At 31.2% G+C, this 19,476-nt stretch overlaps 2 protein-coding genes and 1 pseudogene across 2 annotated transcripts; 1 reads left to right on the plus strand and 2 right to left on the minus strand.

Annotated features, from left to right (window-relative positions):
* Positions 1-3,315: 3,315 nt before the first annotated feature.
* Positions 3,316-8,316, minus strand: LOC123909503 (annotated as a pseudogene).
* Positions 8,317-12,990: 4,674 nt separating this feature from the next.
* Positions 12,991-14,413, plus strand: LOC123910910. Its single transcript, XM_045962200.1, has one exon. It carries the CDS (start codon positions 13,203-13,205, stop codon positions 14,196-14,198), a length of 996 nt encoding a protein of 331 aa, XP_045818156.1. The 5' UTR covers positions 12,991-13,202; the 3' UTR covers positions 14,199-14,413.
* Positions 14,414-14,494: 81 nt separating this feature from the next.
* Positions 14,495-18,976, minus strand: LOC123910908. The gene is made up of 5 exons (XM_045962199.1): positions 18,398-18,976; positions 17,792-17,862; positions 15,828-17,465; positions 15,579-15,690; positions 14,495-15,493 (listed from the first exon to the last, which is right to left on the minus strand). The coding sequence occupies exons 1-5, from the start codon at positions 18,558-18,560 to the stop codon at positions 14,781-14,783; spliced, it is 2,697 nt and encodes an 898-aa protein (XP_045818155.1). The 5' UTR covers positions 18,561-18,976; the 3' UTR covers positions 14,495-14,780.
* Positions 18,977-19,476: the final 500 nt, after the last annotated feature.

Below are 19,476 nucleotides of genomic sequence, written 5' to 3' on the forward strand. Positions count from 1 at the left end.
GGAAGGAAAAATGAATTCGACATTCAAATCCACCCTTCCACCGCCAAATCAAGCGAAAGGGCGAGGATCTCAAACAAAAGATTACGCGGAAACTAAAAGTGACAGATCATCTCTCCGAACGTAAAATTCATGTAAACACCCGAGCACGAAATGCATATGGTGCTCGACGCTGTTCTAAGCTAAAACCCAACCGTCAGTTGGTGAAAACAAGCGATTTCTCGCCGGAAAACCGCGAAAAACCCCTCTTTTGGGGGGAAAAGGGTGCTAATCACCACCTACAACCTTCAAAAAAGACTACCCAGACTACACAGGAAACATACTACAGCCCTACACCGCGTGAACTATCTACAACAATCCAAAGTAAAATCCAAACAAAATCTTCAAAGATTAAAAGGATAAAACACTTACTTGTTGATCAAATGAAGACAGGAATGAGGAGTTTGTAGTAGAAAAACACCAGAGAAAGCTTGGACCGGGAAGGCAAAATGATAGAGAAAGTAAGTGAGAAACTGTAAAGTTTCAAACGAAAAACCTCCCTCCTATATATAGGCCAACGCATCCGTACAGGAAAATTCGCGCCGCTTCCATCTGAACCACAGGATCGATCTAACGGTCCGGATCAATCACGATCAAGTGGCCCAGATGTGATCTCAGGAGAAACGAAAAGGCGCGAAAATCCAACGGTCCAAAACGACCTCGAAGTTCAAATCTCAAAGAATAGCCACTCGAGTGCTGTTTCATAGCCTTTACACGTGGCGAGAGGAAACGAAGCGACTCGTCCTTTCAAATCACACCCGTCTGCTCGCGCAAATCTCGCGAAATCCAAGACACCACATCCCGAGAAAATTGCGACCAAATAAGGAAACGCAAGATCCTCGGAATCCTTCCCCTTATTTCTTTGCTAAAAATACGGGGAAAGCCGCAGCAATCGAATAAGAACACCGCGCTCCTCGACAAATTCGTAAAGTCGAAAACATGCTCGAACAATGAGTATAATTTTTCGATCGAAAGTCCGCTCGGAATGGTTCGGAAAATTAGCGACATTATTAAATCAAGAGCATACATAAAGCATGAGTGCAAATAAATTATGCTCGGGAAAATCAAAAGAGAATTATTTTATTAATGATAGTCCGTTACAAAGGGAAGAGAATTACAAATGGATCTGAGCACCTAATCCTCGTGCTCGGAACCTGAGCTAATCGCGGAATCCGAATCAGTCCACAGCACCTCCTCTGGCCATATCTTAGCCTCTTTCCCAACCTGGGACCCCCCTTCACCAGAGGCAGGGCCAGGAGGATAGAGATGGGGAGATTGATGAGCCCTCAGGAACTCCTCGACTGCCCCAATGAAATCCGCCGATTCGTCGGAACTGGAGGTATCAGAAGTATCCGAGGAAGGGAACATCACCTTAGCTTCTTTCCCCTTTTGAGAACGAGCCGGTGCAGGCTTAGGAACTTCCGCTCTCTTTTTCCCTCTTCGAAACTCAGAGCCATCAGCAACAACCTTCTTGGAATCCCTATTATCCATCGCTAGCCTTCAAACTCAGGATATGGGAAGCCAAAGGATAAGCAAGTATTTATAGCAAAACTTGCCACCCAAAGGACCAGTCACCACACCTGACATCCCATAAATGCGAGAGGCGGCTGCAGAATCCTAGGATTGACCACTTGGAATAAACGATTTTCCCTTTCCAAAGCTTGACTTTGACCATAGGGACACTGCGAAAATTCAGCTGCCCAACTCGGATCTGGTACGTTCGGTAAATCGAGATGAATCGATAAAGCTTCAAGTCATTACCCTCGCCTACGAGCATAACGACTTGGGGGGCTCCTGTTCTGGGCCGAGCATCGAGCTCGAGCATCAGAGGGTGTCGAACACATACACCATCCGAGCACGTCCTAACGGTCAGATACCCTTGCGTATTGTAACGGCCGTAAACCGGAATGATGAGCATTTACTGCACATCAAGGCCTCCAAGCCGTTTTCCGGCAGCCACTTGATGGCCATTAATGCCATCAAGGGCCTTAGCCCAGCGCTGGGGGCTATATATATGCATCTCACTTCATTTGCAAGGTACGCATTTTATAGCTAAGAAAACCTTACACACATACTGACTTGAGCGTCGGAGTGCCTGCAGGTACACAACCCCCCTCCGCTTCAACAGGGGTCTCAAACGCTCTCAACCACCGTCAAACGCCGGCGAGGTCGCATCTTTCTGGTCTACACGATCAGTAACATTATTCAAATGTTACATCGGTGTAATTTGATCCCTCCCCTAAAAAAATTATTTGTAAATAAAATAGAAATATTTTATTAATTAATACTCTTTATTTATTTTAATAGATAAACGAAATGACAAGTGAATAAAAATCCACACATAAATTGAAGGAACCGGAATTCTCACTCCAATCATGGTGTTCGACGAAATAATTTCAATATTTTTATCGGTTAAAGTTAAAATTTATGAACAAATATTCCTTTATTTATCAATACCGTAAAAATCCTAAACTTATCCCTCAATTAATCAAGCTATAATTGAATTCTTGTAAAAAAAAATGATCAAACTTTATAAAAAAAATAAAATTAATCCAGCTTTATAAAAAATAAAATAATCAAGCATTTAATTAATGTAGAATCCAAAGTGCACCTTAATTTCAACTAGTATGAGACCCGTGCCAAGCACGGGGGTAAAAATTTACTTATTTTTTTTTATAACATAAATAAAATCTATGATGAATAAAATAACAAAAAACATATGATGAAAAACAATGGTCAATTTTTACAAAATCAAACAACTCATACAATTTCTTTTCGTGATATCTAAACTAATGGTCAATATTTAGGAAACCAAACTTATAATTTATTGACACCATTAACAAAAATATATCATCAAACGGTGAATCTCATTTGAAGTAATAACAGATTTGTGCTACATGGGCTCACACATCTCGATACACCTTCGCATAATATCAATGAAAGTTATTTTTATATCACTGTTGTTGGTTGTGTACACCACTTATACGTAATTCACCTTAAAACAATATAAATGCTTTCTTATCCAATAAAAAAATGATTCAACATGAATAATAAATAAAACGATTGTCAACACTATTTGAAACTTCAACATAAATGTGCATATATTGAAGCGTGTTTCATAATAGTAATTTGTTATTAATAATAGTCTGAACTGCAAAAAACAAATGTAAAAAAAAAAATGAAGTTAGAAAAAAGTACACAAATAATAATAGATGAAATTTAAGAAACAATAATAGTATATTATAATGTTAAGAACTAACCTGAAAAGTTTAGAAATCTTTATACGTTCTGAAAAACTTCCCGATACACAACATTTGTAGTCTCACTACAAATATTATTATCTTCATCCAAAATCAACAACTTCAATCCCTTTCTAGATGTAACACGCGAGATAAATGCCTACATGAGATAAAGATTGACCTTGACTTTTATTGATGGTCATTGCAAAACAAAGAGTTATTGGAAATTGTCTACGCTTAAATTTAAATGGTAGACCAGGATCACTTGGTAGCAAATTAAATCTAGGAATAAATATTTTATCTCCCGCATTTTTTCCTATAATGACCGTAGCACTTATACTTTTCTTTCTTAGTTGGGTCACTGTTAACCTCGTACCATTACATAAACCATTTGCCTGATTAATGTTTCTCAGGAGCATAACAGGACATCCCACTTTTGGTTTCAATTTGTGATTAGGAATCCCCGAAACCTTGATATCATTCAAAAATTATGTTGTGAACCAATCTCCTTGAACCTCTGAATTTTCATCTGATCGAACCCAGGAGTCAGAGCTTAAATATTCTCTCTCATCGCCGGGAATCAATGACATAAGATAATCATTAACATACTCAACTGATTCGAGAGTCGGGGCAAGAATTCCCGTTTCTTGAAAAAAAAATGGATTGTTTTTTTTTAGATGAAAAATTTGGATCGTTAATATTATCCAGAAAGTTTGGATATACAAAATCGACCAAAGACATCAACGGATTTGTAGTATCAGTTATAAGCAAATCTTCAGGGATTTTAATATTGCTCTGACCATCTTCATCTGCATTGTCATCACTGTCACCAATTGATAGTATCCATTTACCAAATTCTGCAATTTCTTTTTGTCCAGCCGGTATAGATGATGCACCCAATCTCATATTCACAGTAAGTCGCATTACAGTACAATGAGCCCATAATTTCGAAGAATTAATTGCCGAAGAAACAATATCTTGTCTTGACCCTCTCCTGATTACAGGTAATATCTGTCTAAAATCACTGCCAAGAACCACTGTTATACCACCAAACGGTTTGTACTTGTTGAGCGAATGTTTCTTTTTCATAATATCTCGCAAAAATCTATCAACTTGGCTTCACAAATTAGCTCTTCCTGTAGACTATCCTTAAAGTTGGATGTAGACAACTCATTAATTTTAATAGGGATTCCAAAAGTTGAGTGTGCAGTTCTTCCACCCGGTAATAACAGTGATGCAATTCTGCTAGAAGTTGCATTTAATACAATTAACCATTTTGATCTAACGACAGCAGACAATGTTTTCTATATAAATGTTTTTCCAGTACCCCATAACCATATAAGAAAAAGAAATGACCGTAACCTGAAAGAACAGATTCCATAATCTTATCATATACATCCCTCTGCTCACTGGTCAACATGGATAATAGAGAAGCATGTGTCTTTGCCAATTCAGTCCTATCATAATTAAGGGCATCTACGATAAACATATTTGTGAAGGTCGACATACCGGTATGATATGGATGTGGCATAGGCTTGTACTTCTCAAGAGTTTTTCCATTTAAAAGAAGCACCATTTCAATCTATATTAAACACAAATTCTTCAAATCATTTTCAAGTTGGCGGGAATTTTGCGGGAATTTTTTTTTTACTATTGTGCAGAAAAAACTGTTGATTCTTCTATATTTTGCACAACATTTAGCATATACACGTCATTTGCAAGTTTCACCTTGAAATAGTATTGGTTTTCTTTAGCAATTAATTTCAAGTTATAGCCATATCACAATAATAAATGAATAAATAATATAGTACATGTTCAACAATATTAATCAGACATATATTAATTCAAACTCTAAAAGAAAATAAATATCGAACATTTGACAACAAATGTATCTACTTGAATTATGGATTACTAAGGATTCCCGTTCTCAATATATTATAGAGACTTAGAGTTCATCTTCTTATAACCACTTATCTTCTTATAACCACTTATCCAACTAACATTTACATAAAGAATAAAAAAGTCTACATAAAAAGTATGCGTATGTCTTTATATAACCATTCATCAATAATTGTTGTTTTCGACCCCGTAAGACATCTCCAAGTATTCTTGAGATTGAAAATAAACTTTTAAATTTTCTCTTTGTAGCTTCCTTTACGACTTACATTACTTGAAGAAAAAAAAGAAAAAAAATAGGACATTAAATCATTATAAGGTAAAAGAAGAATATAATAAATTAAGAAGAAAAAGTTAATGAAATCTAAAGACAATCGAGTTGAGTGAATAAATTGAAAAAAAAAAAGTACATTGTTATTAGTCTCTTTGTTAGAACTTCAATATCACTTGTGATCTTTATTACTCAAAATCCTTTCTAACACTAACATCATAACATTAGAATAGCAAAGTATCAAAGAGGAAAAATTGAGGTTTAGAGACGAATTTGGAAAACACAAACTGTGACTATAAACTTTAAAAAGGACAATTTATAAATATAGACTCTCATAGTAATATGAGTTTAAATGAGACATCATATTAATATATGACTATAAATATAGTTCTAAACTTGTAATATGAATTACTAAAAAATAAAATAAAATAGGCCTTTTATTAATATATGACTAAAATACAGTCCTCAAATTAATATATGAGTAAAAATACAACCCTATATAAATTATAAATAAAAAAGACCCGTATAAATTACAAAATAAAAATAAGTCTCTATATTAATATATGAATATAAATATAGTTCCCATATAAATTAAAAAAAAAATAGTCCTCGTGTAAATTACAAAAATAAATAAATTATTAGACCCTGTAAAAATGCAAAAAAGAAAAAAAACCTATGTATTAATATATGAGTCATATATATATATATATATATATATATATATATATATATATATATATATATATATATAAAAAGTAAAATAGATATGAAAAACTACTTACTTACGGATAGTGAATTTCATCATCGAATAGATGATGAACTTTACTTAAAGATAAACTAATTAGAAGATTATGAGTTCAAATTTTGATTGAATTGATTATTGGACAGACTTTACTTATGGTCTACTTGAATTATGGATTACTAAGGATTCCCGTTTACTTATGTTCTACTTTACTTATGTTCTACTTAAATTAAGACCCAAAAAAATAATATGAAATTTTAAATACTTCAAAAGATTAATCATTGCAGTTGCGCGTAGATCACATATTGAAAAGAAAAATGTCTTGCACAATTCTTCACGTTAATTTGCTAAATTATCTTGAGTCATTAGCATGTCTTGTTTGGCTTTGTGAAGAGAAAACAATGCAAATTTTTGGGTCTAAAACCCCAAAAAATGGCCGATGTACACATAAATTATTTTATTAATTAATATTTGACAACAAATATTGTCTAGTTAAGACTACATTAAACAATATATTATTGAGAGAGTACTTTACTACTTTATAGTTCATTTTCTCAAAACCATTTTTTGACTAACATGCATCTAATAATTGTTGTTTTCGACTTTGTGACATATCTCAAAGTGACCTTGAGATTAAAAAGACTTCTATCTTCTCTTCATATCTTTCTTTCTTTATGATCACAATTAATCCTGAAAAATAGAAGAACATAAAATGATTAACATAATAATAATAGAGTAAAGAAGAAAAAATTGAAGAAAATTATACGGACAACAAATATGAGTAATAAAAAGGGAATAAATTGAAATATAAAAAATAATTCACATCACAAATAATCGTGGAAACAACTAATTAATATTAGTTTTAAAATTTCAAGTAAATAAATAACAATTAAAATAACTAAAAGAAAATATTTGAAAAATTGTGATTTGTAGTATTCACACCGTAGTATTCACACAAAGATCATATATATATATATATCACCGTTGTTGGTTGTGTACACCAGTTATACATAATTTACCTTAAAATAATATAAATTCTTTCTTATCCAATAAAAAAAACGATTCAACACGAATAATAAATAAAACGATTGTCAACACTATTTGAAACTTCAACATAAATGTGCATATATTGAAGCGTGTTTCATAATAGTCATCTGTTATTCATAATAGTCTGAACTGCAAAAAAAAAATGTAAAAAAAAAATACCAAGTTAGAAAAAAGTACACAAATAATAATAGATGAAATTTAAGGAACAATAATAGTATATTATAGTGTTAAGAAATAACCTGAAAAACTTCGCGATACACAATATTTGTGGTCTCACTACATATATTATTCACACTGGTCGGTCCAATTCAGTTGGCTACAATGTCTTTGCACAACTGTCACCTATGCATGGAGCGTGCAACTCAACTATAAAAACAACACTCCATCATAGAGATCATTGACGAACACGTGATCTATTCTTTGCACACTCTTTTTTATACTACAAAGCACCCAAGCTCTGAACCTTTGAATTTCATTCACATAAAAAATACTTTGAAGTCTATTTCAACTCATTGTATTTTAGCTCCAAGGTTTTATTAGTGTTTTGCATTATCACAACAATCTTTATTTATTATTTATATTGAGAAGTCTCTTGCTGTGTGCTCGAGCATTGTGTAGAAGTCCCTTGCTGTATGCTTAAGCAATTGTAATTTTGTGTGATTATAGTGGAAATCCATTAGAAGTGCAAGGGGACTGGACTACTCTCGTTTTGTGAGAGGAACCCGTATAAAATTGACTGTGTTCGTCTTCTCTCATTTATCTCTTTACTCTTGTGTTTGTTTTGTGTTTATCCGTTGCCTTTAAGCTTAAACTTGAAAAAGTTTTTGTTTGTCATAAAACACAATTCACCCCCCCCCCCCCCCCCCTCCCATTCTTGTGTTTTCTTATCAATAATGATACTTTTATATAAGTTTAACTGTATTTTTCTCGGCTTTCAATCATGTAATTTTAGCCTCTTTAATTTGTTTAGCGATATGATCATCTACATTCGGTGCAACCACACTTTTTGTGGGACCTAGAGATCGTGAGTTTTGAGGTGAGCATCGGTGGAGGATAATGTATATATGTAGTCTTGGCTACCCCATTTTTATATAAATCTTTTGATGGAGAATTTTGTCACTCTTTATATTAATAACCAGCTCAATGAATTAATCACTACAACTGTATGTAAAGAATATTCGAGTCATTAATAAAAAATCTTTACACTGGATTTTAAATGAGACTATAAAGGTCTCTTTACTCTTATAAATATTTCTATAACAATTCGAAATTAAAAATGGATCAAGTTAGGAACATGTAAATGAATCATTACATATATTATATTAAAAAGTGTGTAGTTAGTTGTATAATTCTTGATAGGATAGACATATATTATGGTTACAGTTTTATTTAGTTCTTTTGTGTTGATTTAAAACTCTAATAAATTTGGAGTTAGAATAATATTCTTTTGTGGTGACATGTGCTTTGCCAAGCACAGGATGATTTCGAGTTAGAATAATATTTTTTTTTGTTACATGAGTTGGAATAATATTTAATTATTATTGTGTAAATAAATGTCTTAATTGTACCCAAAAAATAAAAATAAATATCTTAATTGTATAATTGGTCTTATATATGTTGATCACTTACGTTATTGATGTCAACTCGTCTTTTTTGATAAATTTTGAGTTAATTTTGTCTACAACTTTCACGTGTCACCCTCCTAAGTTATTCATGCATGCAACTTTATTAGTTACACATATTTTTCTTTTTTCTTTTTTTATTTTTTATTTTCTTTTATTTTTATTTTTTTTGTTAAAATAAAAATTAAATTAGTTACACATATGATTTAAACAAATGTTTGACTAAAAGGATTAACTTGACACTTTTCAAACATAAGGGAAAAATTGAAATCTAAAATAAATATAAGTGACTAAACATATAATTAAGCCTTAATACATTTAAAATAAATACAAATTAATTAATTTTAAAAATGATAATATAATTATTATTTAGTTTGATTAATTTAAACAATTACTCTCACCCGTAGGATTTTTTTGGTACAATATTTGAAGGGATTCATTCACACAAAAAAATTTGTAGGAATTTTTAGTGATGTTTACTCTAATTAGAATTCGCAAATTATCAAAAAAATAAATAAATTAGAATTTACAAATAAAAAAATAACAATTATATAGAATAAGATATGCATTCTAAATATCAAAACTTTGTAACCAAAATAAAAAATATCAGAACTTGAAAAGGGGGAAAAAAAAAGTGTAAAAATTTCTAAAGAGAATATAGAACATATATAACTTTTAAAATTTTACATTTACCTAAAATTGGAGTAATAAACCACTAAAAGAACCATTAACAGTGGATGGCTAGTAAATATTAAGATAGAAATGATACATTGATAGCAATAACATTAACGCCTAATACTTCTTTTTTTTTTTTTTACGGAACGCCTAATACTTCTAATTAAGAAACTAAAAACAATACTAATTTACATCTTTAATATAAATCACACGCTTTTCGCCGATTGTATGTATTGCAGAGCTTTTCCAATAGTTTTACTCACATCCTATAAAAAAATGGTTACGTTAAGCAAAATAAATTAATCAATCAATAGTATAAAATAAAATTGAAGAAAAATAAATAAATAAATAGACAAAATTATTTGATAGTACTGGCAAAAGAAGCAACACACCTTATATAGAAAATACAATTTTGACAATCATTCTTATTGACATGTTAGTTTGTTCAAAAAATATATTTTACGAAATGTTCTATGCGCATGATTTATATTGCCTTTTATATTGAATCAATCAATAGTATCAAATAAAATTGAAGAAAAATAAATAGACAAAATTATTTGATAGTACGGGCAAAAGAAGCGCACACACCTTATATAGAAAATACGATTTTGACAATCATTCTTATTGGCATGTTAATGGAAATAAATTAACATTTAATATTATTTTTTTAGTTTGTTCAAAAAATATATTTTAGGAAATGTTCTATGCATATAATTTATATTGCCTTTTATATTGCATAAAATAAATAAAATAAATGTGGGATACTAAATTTGAACCAACATTGACTTTGTGCATTATAAAAACCTTTTAAGCAAGCCAACGATTTTCCTATAAAAAAAGTATATAATTATATATTTCACACCAAATAAATTAAATTAAAAATGAAACTATTTAACATTTAATATTATATATATATATATATATATATATATATATATATATATATATATATATATATATATATATTATATATATATATTGTTCATCAAAATTGTTATTCATTTCAATTCACTGAAACAATAAAAAGTATTACGTACTTGATATCGAGAAATAATGTTTTGCTATTCTGGTTTTGAGTTCGTGCCCGAATTCGCTAGGTAGTGTCTATGGTGGGTGAATTTGCATTTGTTCTTGTTTTATACCTGTTAAGGTTATTTTTAACCACCAATGTAGTTGGATTGTAATGTTTTTTTATTTTCGTCTGGGTTGTTACTACACTTTTGTGTAGGGTCAGGTTTTCGTCTCCCCAACTTTTTATATTATCTTTTATTTTAATTTATTCTGGGCGTTAGATAGATTTACCATCTGCACGTAGTTCTGCCTAAAAAAAAGAAAAATAATGTTTTGCAATAAAATAATATGCATGTGAGATAAAATAATGTTCCGTTTGTTTTTTTTTATTTATTTACGGAAAGCTATAAAATAATGTTATATTAATTGCTATATGATCATATATATAAAATAATGTTTCATCAACTTTAAAAAGTGTTTGTCCTAATGCTTTCAATTTTTTCTACATCCATCTGCTCTATAGAATTTATATTGTACAAATTAAATAAATAATATTATTAATTATGAACGATAAATAATGTTGATTAATTTAAACTGTCCAATATAATATAAAAAAAAAAAGTCAAAGGAATTCATCTTCTTGCAATCATATCTAAATAAAAAATATTCAACCCCCATTACAAAATCATCACTATATATATATATGAGTCATTGTCGACTTTGTTAAACTATACCAAACATGCCTCAAAGTGATTTTTGATACTGAAAAGGCGATTATAAATTCTCTCAAATTAAATAAATTCAAAAGCTATAAACAAAATAGCAAGAGAATAGTAAAAAGATGAACATAAAGAGAAAAAGACTCTACATTTTTTTTTGGTAATAAAGACTCTACATTTTTTGAAATAACAAAATAATAATCGAATTAAAATAGTGAATAAATTCTCTATGAAAGTAAAATTAATATTGTCTGAACCAAAGAATCCGGTAGAATTATATCATCGGACAATATTTCTTGGTAGATATTTGTGTGAAATAGCAACGATCTATGCAAACCTGCAAAATAAAAACATTCTAACTCAAAATTAGTGTTCGAACATTTCACAAAATAAAGACTTTCAACCATACAAAAAAAACAAAAAGAAGTTAAATAACAATTTGAATAATAAAAACTTTAACTCTAATTCATGGGCAAAAACAAAGAAGAAGATGATTAATGGTAAAAAAAATAATTTATAATTTCGTAGAGGAAGAGGGAAACCATAAAAAGAAGAACACAAATAATTTCCTAGAGGAGGAGTGAAGCCATAAAAATATGAAACAATGAATAAAATAATAGTGTTATGATGCATAGTATATATAGGAAATTAAATCATACTATCTCATAAACATAAGCATGAATGAATATATAAAAGGAAGTATTTTATTCGAATTAAATGTAATTGATATCAATTGTATGAATATTAAAATTCACTTCATTTATATTTTTTTAGCATCTAATATATTCCTATAATAGTTAAGCATATTCTTTATTCTCATTTGGCATCCATCGTATGAACTTTCATGTTCATGAATTGTTCATATGCTATTTTTTGAAGTAAATTTTTCATCGTATTGAAGTAAACAATTGTTAAAAAACATATAAAATTTGCTTTGTGTATTAATATTAATATATTAATTATACACGAAATTTAATTTAATATATAATAATATTTCATATAATTTGCTTTGTTTTTTATGGTGTATAAGATGTCGTGATTTTAATTTTAAATTTTAAATAAATAATAAATATAAATAATTAATAACAATTTGCCGGAAATATATATATATATATATATATATATATATATATATATATATATATATATATATATATATATATATATATATATATATATATTATGTCTATCAATATTAATTTGTCTTGAACGTAAATAAATTTACAATTTTTTTTTTTGTTATTTGAATTGAACGTAAATATCAATTTCCTTTTTATATATTACATATTTGATTATTTGAATTTTTGTGTAAAAAAAAGTTATATAAATAATTAATAACAATTTGCAGGAAAAAAAACTATATATTATGCCTATCAATATAATATTCATTGGTTGTTTGAATTCTTTTTGGTTATTTGAATAGAACATAAATCTCAATTTCCTTTTTATATATTACATGTTTGATTATTTCAATTTTTTCTCAAACAAAAATTAGTTGAAATATTTCCTTTTTAAAATATATGCATTCAATACAAATATTGGAGGATCATTGTGAACAAAGCATTTGAAATTGAACAATAAATACAAATATGTGAGGATGAATGTGAGGAAAGCATTTGAAAAATAGCAATAAATGAGGCTTAAAAAATAAGCCTCAAATGTATAGTATTAAGATTCTCATCACAACAATAACGTTAAATTAAACATGCCTATCATTAACAAAAGTTAACGTTAAACATTCCTACTAGATTTTCCTCTCTCTCTCATATCCAAAATTAGACCGTTACAAAAATTAAATCTTTTTCACTTTATCAACTTCAACATTGATGAAGTCAAAGAATCCCAACAAAAATTCTCTCACTCAATCACACTAACAAACACAAAAACACACTCTGATCATAAACCTCAATTTCAACATTTTCATCGTCAAAATCAATTATTGTAATGTCAAAACCAAACCCAATTCTTCAACCTCTTCTTCATGCCCTTGATCCCATATCATTGATCCTTAACCAAAATTCAAATTCAAATCAACCTTGTCCTCTTACACTCATCACTGAAGAAGATAGCTTCATCATGGAAAGAGGAAGGAATTATAATGCATATGCTGAATTGAGGGAGAAAAGGTTGCGTATGAGGTGTTTGATGCATGTTCAAGAAGAAAATTTTGAGATTGAATCAACAAAACTTGTTGACCCATCAAGGAAATTGGTTAAGTTTGAAGATGATTTGGGTTATGGGAAAAAAGGGTCTTTGGAAAAAGAAGAAAGTTTTGAGATTGAATCACAGAAAATTGTTGCCCCAATAAAGAAAAATGTTAACTTTCAAGGTGGGTTTGGTTATGGGAGAAAAGGGTCTTTGGAACATGTAGAAAATTTTGAGATTGAAACGCAGAAACTTGTTACCTCAACAAGGAAAGAGGTTAGGTTTCAAGGTGGATTTGGTTATGGGAGAAAAGGGTCTTTGGAACAAGAAGAAAAATTTGAGATTGAACACCAAAAATTTGTGTCCTCAACAAGGAAAGAGGTTAAGTTTCAAGGTGGATTGGCTAATGGGAGAAAAGGGTCTTTTGTTGTTGCTCAATCTGTGCCTGATTTCTCTGCTGTATTGAGGAAAGAGAATAGGAAGCCGTCGAATTATTTGCCTCCGGTGATGGAGATGATGACACCGCCTTCGAAGAGTAGTTTTTCCAAGGATTATAATGAGGTGGTGTCAAGCTCAAGAGGGAGTAAGTCGGAGAGTGCAGGGGAGAAGAAAAAGAAAACGGTTGGTGGTGGCGGCTGCGGTGGTGTTTTGACGGGCAGGAAGAGTTATGCTAGCTTTGATGAGCTTAGGAATTTGTCTTCTGCTACTGCTATTGCCATCAATGGCGAAAGTAGAGGAAGAGGAGGGAATGGTAGAGTGTTGAGAAAGTCAATTTCAGTACACAGACAGTTTTGAATGTGAGGTTTCTTTGAAGTTTGAATTTTTTTTCATTGTTTGTTGAATTTGTTGCTTTGAGAGGCTGTGGTGATTGTTCTTATGTTTCTCTTTTGTTTTTCAATATTCATTCTATTTGATTTGTTTGAATTACTTTTGAGGATTTTACAGTATTATGTAAAGCTTTGATGTAAGTAATAGTGTTGATTGCAATAACACAAATATTATAGGAAAAATACATAGTTTTATCTTCTTAAGTGGGAATGATTTTGTTAATTGTGTTCTGAAATGAAATTTCATTTTCAAGATTCATAATAAAACTAGTAAGATGAATTACTTTGTTTGGCATATAAAATTTGATATGACTGTCTAAATCGCGATTGTAGACCTTTGTTTAAAACCCCTATATTGATCTGAATTTTGGCCAAATTAAAAGATCACAAGAGCCCTCTATTAGAAATACCATCATCAATCTATTTGTAAAAACAATGTGTAACATGAATCTTTATCAGAACAAAAAAAGACCAGACAAATTACTGGTGATAAATGATTAAATTCCAATGAACACCTTAGAGGAGTTTTAATAGCATGGTCTTAGCAACTTCAAACAGTAACTTTCCTGAAATTTACATGGTCTTCAACAATTTCATCAAGCAAAATTTGAAGCACATCCTCACCAATATCAACACCAAACTCAAAAGCTTCAATGTTAAAACCTGTCCATTTCCCCAATGAGTGACTCATCTCCCATTCTATTATTTGATCTGGTTCCATTCCTGCTAAAAATTCCCACTTCTTAATCTCACTCTTAACCCCTTGAACCACAACCTCGGATTTTATGCATAAAGGAACCTTCGTCCATGCACACCATGACTTAAACACGCTATAATAATGTTGGAAGCAATTTGATTCTAGATACTCGATTACACAATCAAATAGAAATCCCTTTATTTCGCTTTGGTTGAAATTTCTCAGCATAGTATTGGTTGCAATGTTGTCTAGTTCATCAAGAATGCAAGAAATGAGAAGCTGTGGCAGCACTTCAACCTCACTGTGCCGAGTCACATTTCCAAGAATCAATTCAGCATTGAAGATAACGTCTTTCATATGATTGAGCTTGCTTTTTGTTAATCTTGTCCAAAAAGAATCTAAACTATGCAAAATACTATGAATTCGGTTAACGAGTTCGGTCAGTATCTTATAACCTATCTTCCCAATGTTAAATGATGTTTCAGAATTTAAAAGTCCGGCTTCCTGTTCCAACCGTTCTGGTTGATCATACGAACAATTTATAGAGTCGGGATGAAAACAATGCCCTGGAAATGAATCAAAGATCGAAGGCATTAACGAGAGGATTGAACATATGAAAATTAGAAATCATATTTTCGTAATTGTGTTTACCTGAGTTTTCTTCGAGACTACTGGAAGAAAAGGATGCTTCTAGGACTGATCCAGGACTGAGATGATTACCATTGCAAGACGTTCCAAATAATCGAACATGTTTTGTTTCATACTGATATACCAATAGGAAATAACAGACGATGTTAGGTATAATAGTCATAATAAGCTAATCAAATTATAAAGAACAAGTTTTAATAAATAAACTCCAATTTGACAATATAGAAAGAGAAAATGGACATGGAAACTAACCATGTGATCTTTGTCATTGAACATACGATGATCATCGGTGCATATTAGACGCTCCACATTCAGAACAGATATCAATTCTTGAAGAATCAAAGCAGAAGATCTTTTAGGTCGATCACCATTAACCAACTCCTTATTTTCTCTAGACCTTAATTCTTTCAACTTCTGTTCTAGAAAAGCACCTATAACATCTTCTCTCAAGGGTGGATGATGTCTTTGGAAACAAGTCTTAATCTGATAATCACTTCTTGTTTCTTCCTTTTTTTTAAGAGGTAAACTTAAGGTAGATGAAACTACCCTATTGATCTTATCAGTTTTTTGATAACTCTCTCGTTTACTTTTGTCATTAGAATTGTTTGGAGAGAAAGCATCAAAACTTCTCCTTTTCCCCCTCTGTGCATCAAAACTAACATTTCTTTGTTTCGATGTAACCGAATTGACAGAAGCTGTATTATCAACTTTTGAGACATTCAATGTCCTTCTTTTCCTCTCATGATCACAGCTACCCAACTTGGTAGGAGACCTTGTCCGATTCCGACCACTTAGACTTCGATTCAAACCAACAGAATCTTTATTTCCATTCGCAGTGCTTGCAGTTGCAGCAGTTGAAACTCTCTTCTCTTGCATATTACTTGTTCTAGATCCAAATTCAAATAACATCTTATCACCGCTTAATACTCGTTCCTGCGTTTGAGTTTTGTGTCTGAAGGCGAAAGAAGATGTGCCATCGTCCTCTAAGCCTCCGTGCAATTGGCGTGACAAATTCCATTTTTCCGGCACAGGTATTCTTATGGTAGTGGATTCATTACAAGAATAAGCATTCTTTTTAACATCTTCATCAACAAGAGTTATGATCTTCTCTTGACTTCTCAGAAGAACTACATCATTTTCATGAGAAGGACTGAATAATCTTCCATTTTGTGTCAACGCCGAAGAGAAATCAGTGAAAACATCTGAATCAACAGGTCTGCTAATCTCAACATCAAGCAAATTGCCACAAGTTTTGCAAGTATGCTCCACCATTGACTTGTCTATGCCGGCATGATAACATGATTGTTTGTGTATATCTTGTAGCCGAGCTCCAACCCTTTCGATGGCAATGCCGTTATTGGGAGGAAACGTAGAAATGGAAGATTTAAGAGAAGATTTGGATCTGCTTGTAGGCTGCAAGCCAGGTTCCAAGATCTTAGTAGCTGCTTCTATCAACCTTGAGCTTCGAGACCCGCTCTTTCCAGAAGAAATTCTCGGACTCTTCAAAGGTGAAACAAGTTTATTCGTATGATGGTGATGATGAGGATTATACTTTCTCACTTGCGACAAAACACTCTTGATTTGCAATGCCTCTGTACCAAACCTAGTCACTGCCCTTCTCTCGTTTGCCTCTGTTTTCCGAAGCTTCTGAGGCCTTGAATCATGCCTTGCATTTGCATCCCCGATTTCGAAAGACTCCTCCCCATCATCACTATCAGAAAAGGAAGATTTCTCCGACTTATCTCTCTTCGAAGCTGGAATTGATTCTAGACCCATCAACCTAGCTACAAGACTTGGTACTTTCATTTCATGCTTTTGTTGTTCAACCTCTATAACACAATTTTCACCTTTTTCCGCGTTGGTGAAACCGACATTGTTCCCATTAGCAATCTACAATTAAAATAAATAAAATGAGTAGTGCTACGAACACTCGCAATAACCAACCACATAAAAGAAGGATTTGGATTTGCTGCAGTCACAAATTCACACAGTCAAAACATTAGTAGTATTAGGCCAAGTTCAGACAATCCAGATTTCAAACTCGGTATTTTAGAGTTAAAAAAAAACCAAAATCTGCTTGCTTTCTAAACCGTGCGATCTTAATCTAATAGCCACAAATGTGCTTATTGCGTGAATGTGTGGAATTTTTTATTGCAACAAATCCAAATCCATCAAAAACTAAATTCAAACCAACACAAACTATCATGTATTCTTACCAAATGGAGCTTAGAATTAGGCATTTTCTCATCACTTTTAAACCTCTTCAAAGAATCTTGTTTTGCATTAACTGAAACGGTTCACAAAAAAAAAAAAACATTCTCATTAGTTACCATAAACCACAAGAAGAATCCAAACACAACACTCATGTGAAAATTTGACTTAAACTTGGCTTATCTAACTTCACAGTTCACATTAAAGATTAATTATCAATTTTATTTTACAAAATCTCTTTTCTTTAAAAAATATATTTAAAAAGAGCTTTACATAGTTGACAACAGAAACCAAAACAAACAGTTTCCAAGAACAATGAAGAATTTGAGCAAGACCATGTCAAAATCTCACATTTATCTTGTGTATCTCACTTTTCATAAATATTGGTAATAATAAATATTTATGAAACACCGACACAGACACCATACACAACATAAACACATCAACACTGATAATAATTTGAAAAAATAATATAATTTTATGTAATAATTTGTATAGTGTCGTGTTAGACGACGCCTAATCTGACCAGTTTCCGTACTACAATAAAAATAAAATGCATAAACAACATTAAAGTGAAAAACTTGTTTGAATTCTTTAGATGTGAGACTAACCAGGAGGAAGAAGTTTCTTGGTGAAAAATCTCTTCTTTGTGAGTGTTTTATTCCAATCAAATAATTGAAAGAAAATGCCAACACAACTACCATCTTGCTTCTGATTATTATTCTTCTCTGTTATTGCTAAACATGAAGAACCCTTCACACTAACATCACTCATTTCTTCAACACTTTCTAACCAAAAAACTTAAAATTAAAATTAAAATTAAAATTAAAATCAACTTCACAGCTTCAATACAAACAAAAACACCAAAACTTCATTCTTCTCAAAACATGTTTTCCAAAACCCATAATTGGTTTTTTAGTAATGTTCTTTCTCTAACAAAAAGAATCCATTTTTCACAGCTTCACTAGAAACAAAAATATCAAAGACTATTTTTTTTTAATTTAGAATCTAGAATTGTTTTCCCTCCAAAGTAAAGCAACCAAGAAGAAGAACTTTCTTGATAGAATAGTAATGCCAGTCACAAAACGACAGTTTGAATGAACAGTTCTGTAAAACCACCTAAGAAGAAAACGACCACTGAGGAGAAAACGACACAGAGAGGAGAGAAGAAGAGCAGAGGAACTCAAGAAGAGACAGAGGGAAAGTTTGAAAATTTATAAATTTATTACTTTTTTTTTTTATGACAAATCAAACCTATAATTAGTTGGTCTAATGATGATTGACGTCTTGATAGGAAGGATCACGGTTCGATCCTCGCAATTGCACTTGGGAGAGGTTGAAACCGCTTGATCCTGAAACTGACTTCCGAACCAAATTAAACGGTTCAATGCACCAAATACCGGTAGTGAAAACAAACAAAAAATTATGGAATAATTAAATAAATAAAAAAAATTAAATTAGATATTTTTTTGTTATTCAAATTAGATATTTAGTCTGTTAAGTTAACTTATTTGTTACTGTAGTTTTTTTTTACTCAATTATTTGTTAGTTTTATTTTGGCTTAAGGACACATTTGGTCCCTTACGTTTATTTTAGGTTTTAATTTGGTCTCTTACGTTTAAAAAGTATCAATTTGGTCCCTTACGTTTATTTTAGGTTTCAAGTTAGTCATTTCCGTCAATTTTGTCAC

Source organism: Trifolium pratense, linkage group LG2 (genome assembly GCF_020283565.1).
Source record: "Trifolium pratense cultivar HEN17-A07 linkage group LG2, ARS_RC_1.1, whole genome shotgun sequence".
NCBI classification, from domain to species: Eukaryota; Viridiplantae; Streptophyta; class Magnoliopsida; order Fabales; family Fabaceae; genus Trifolium; species Trifolium pratense.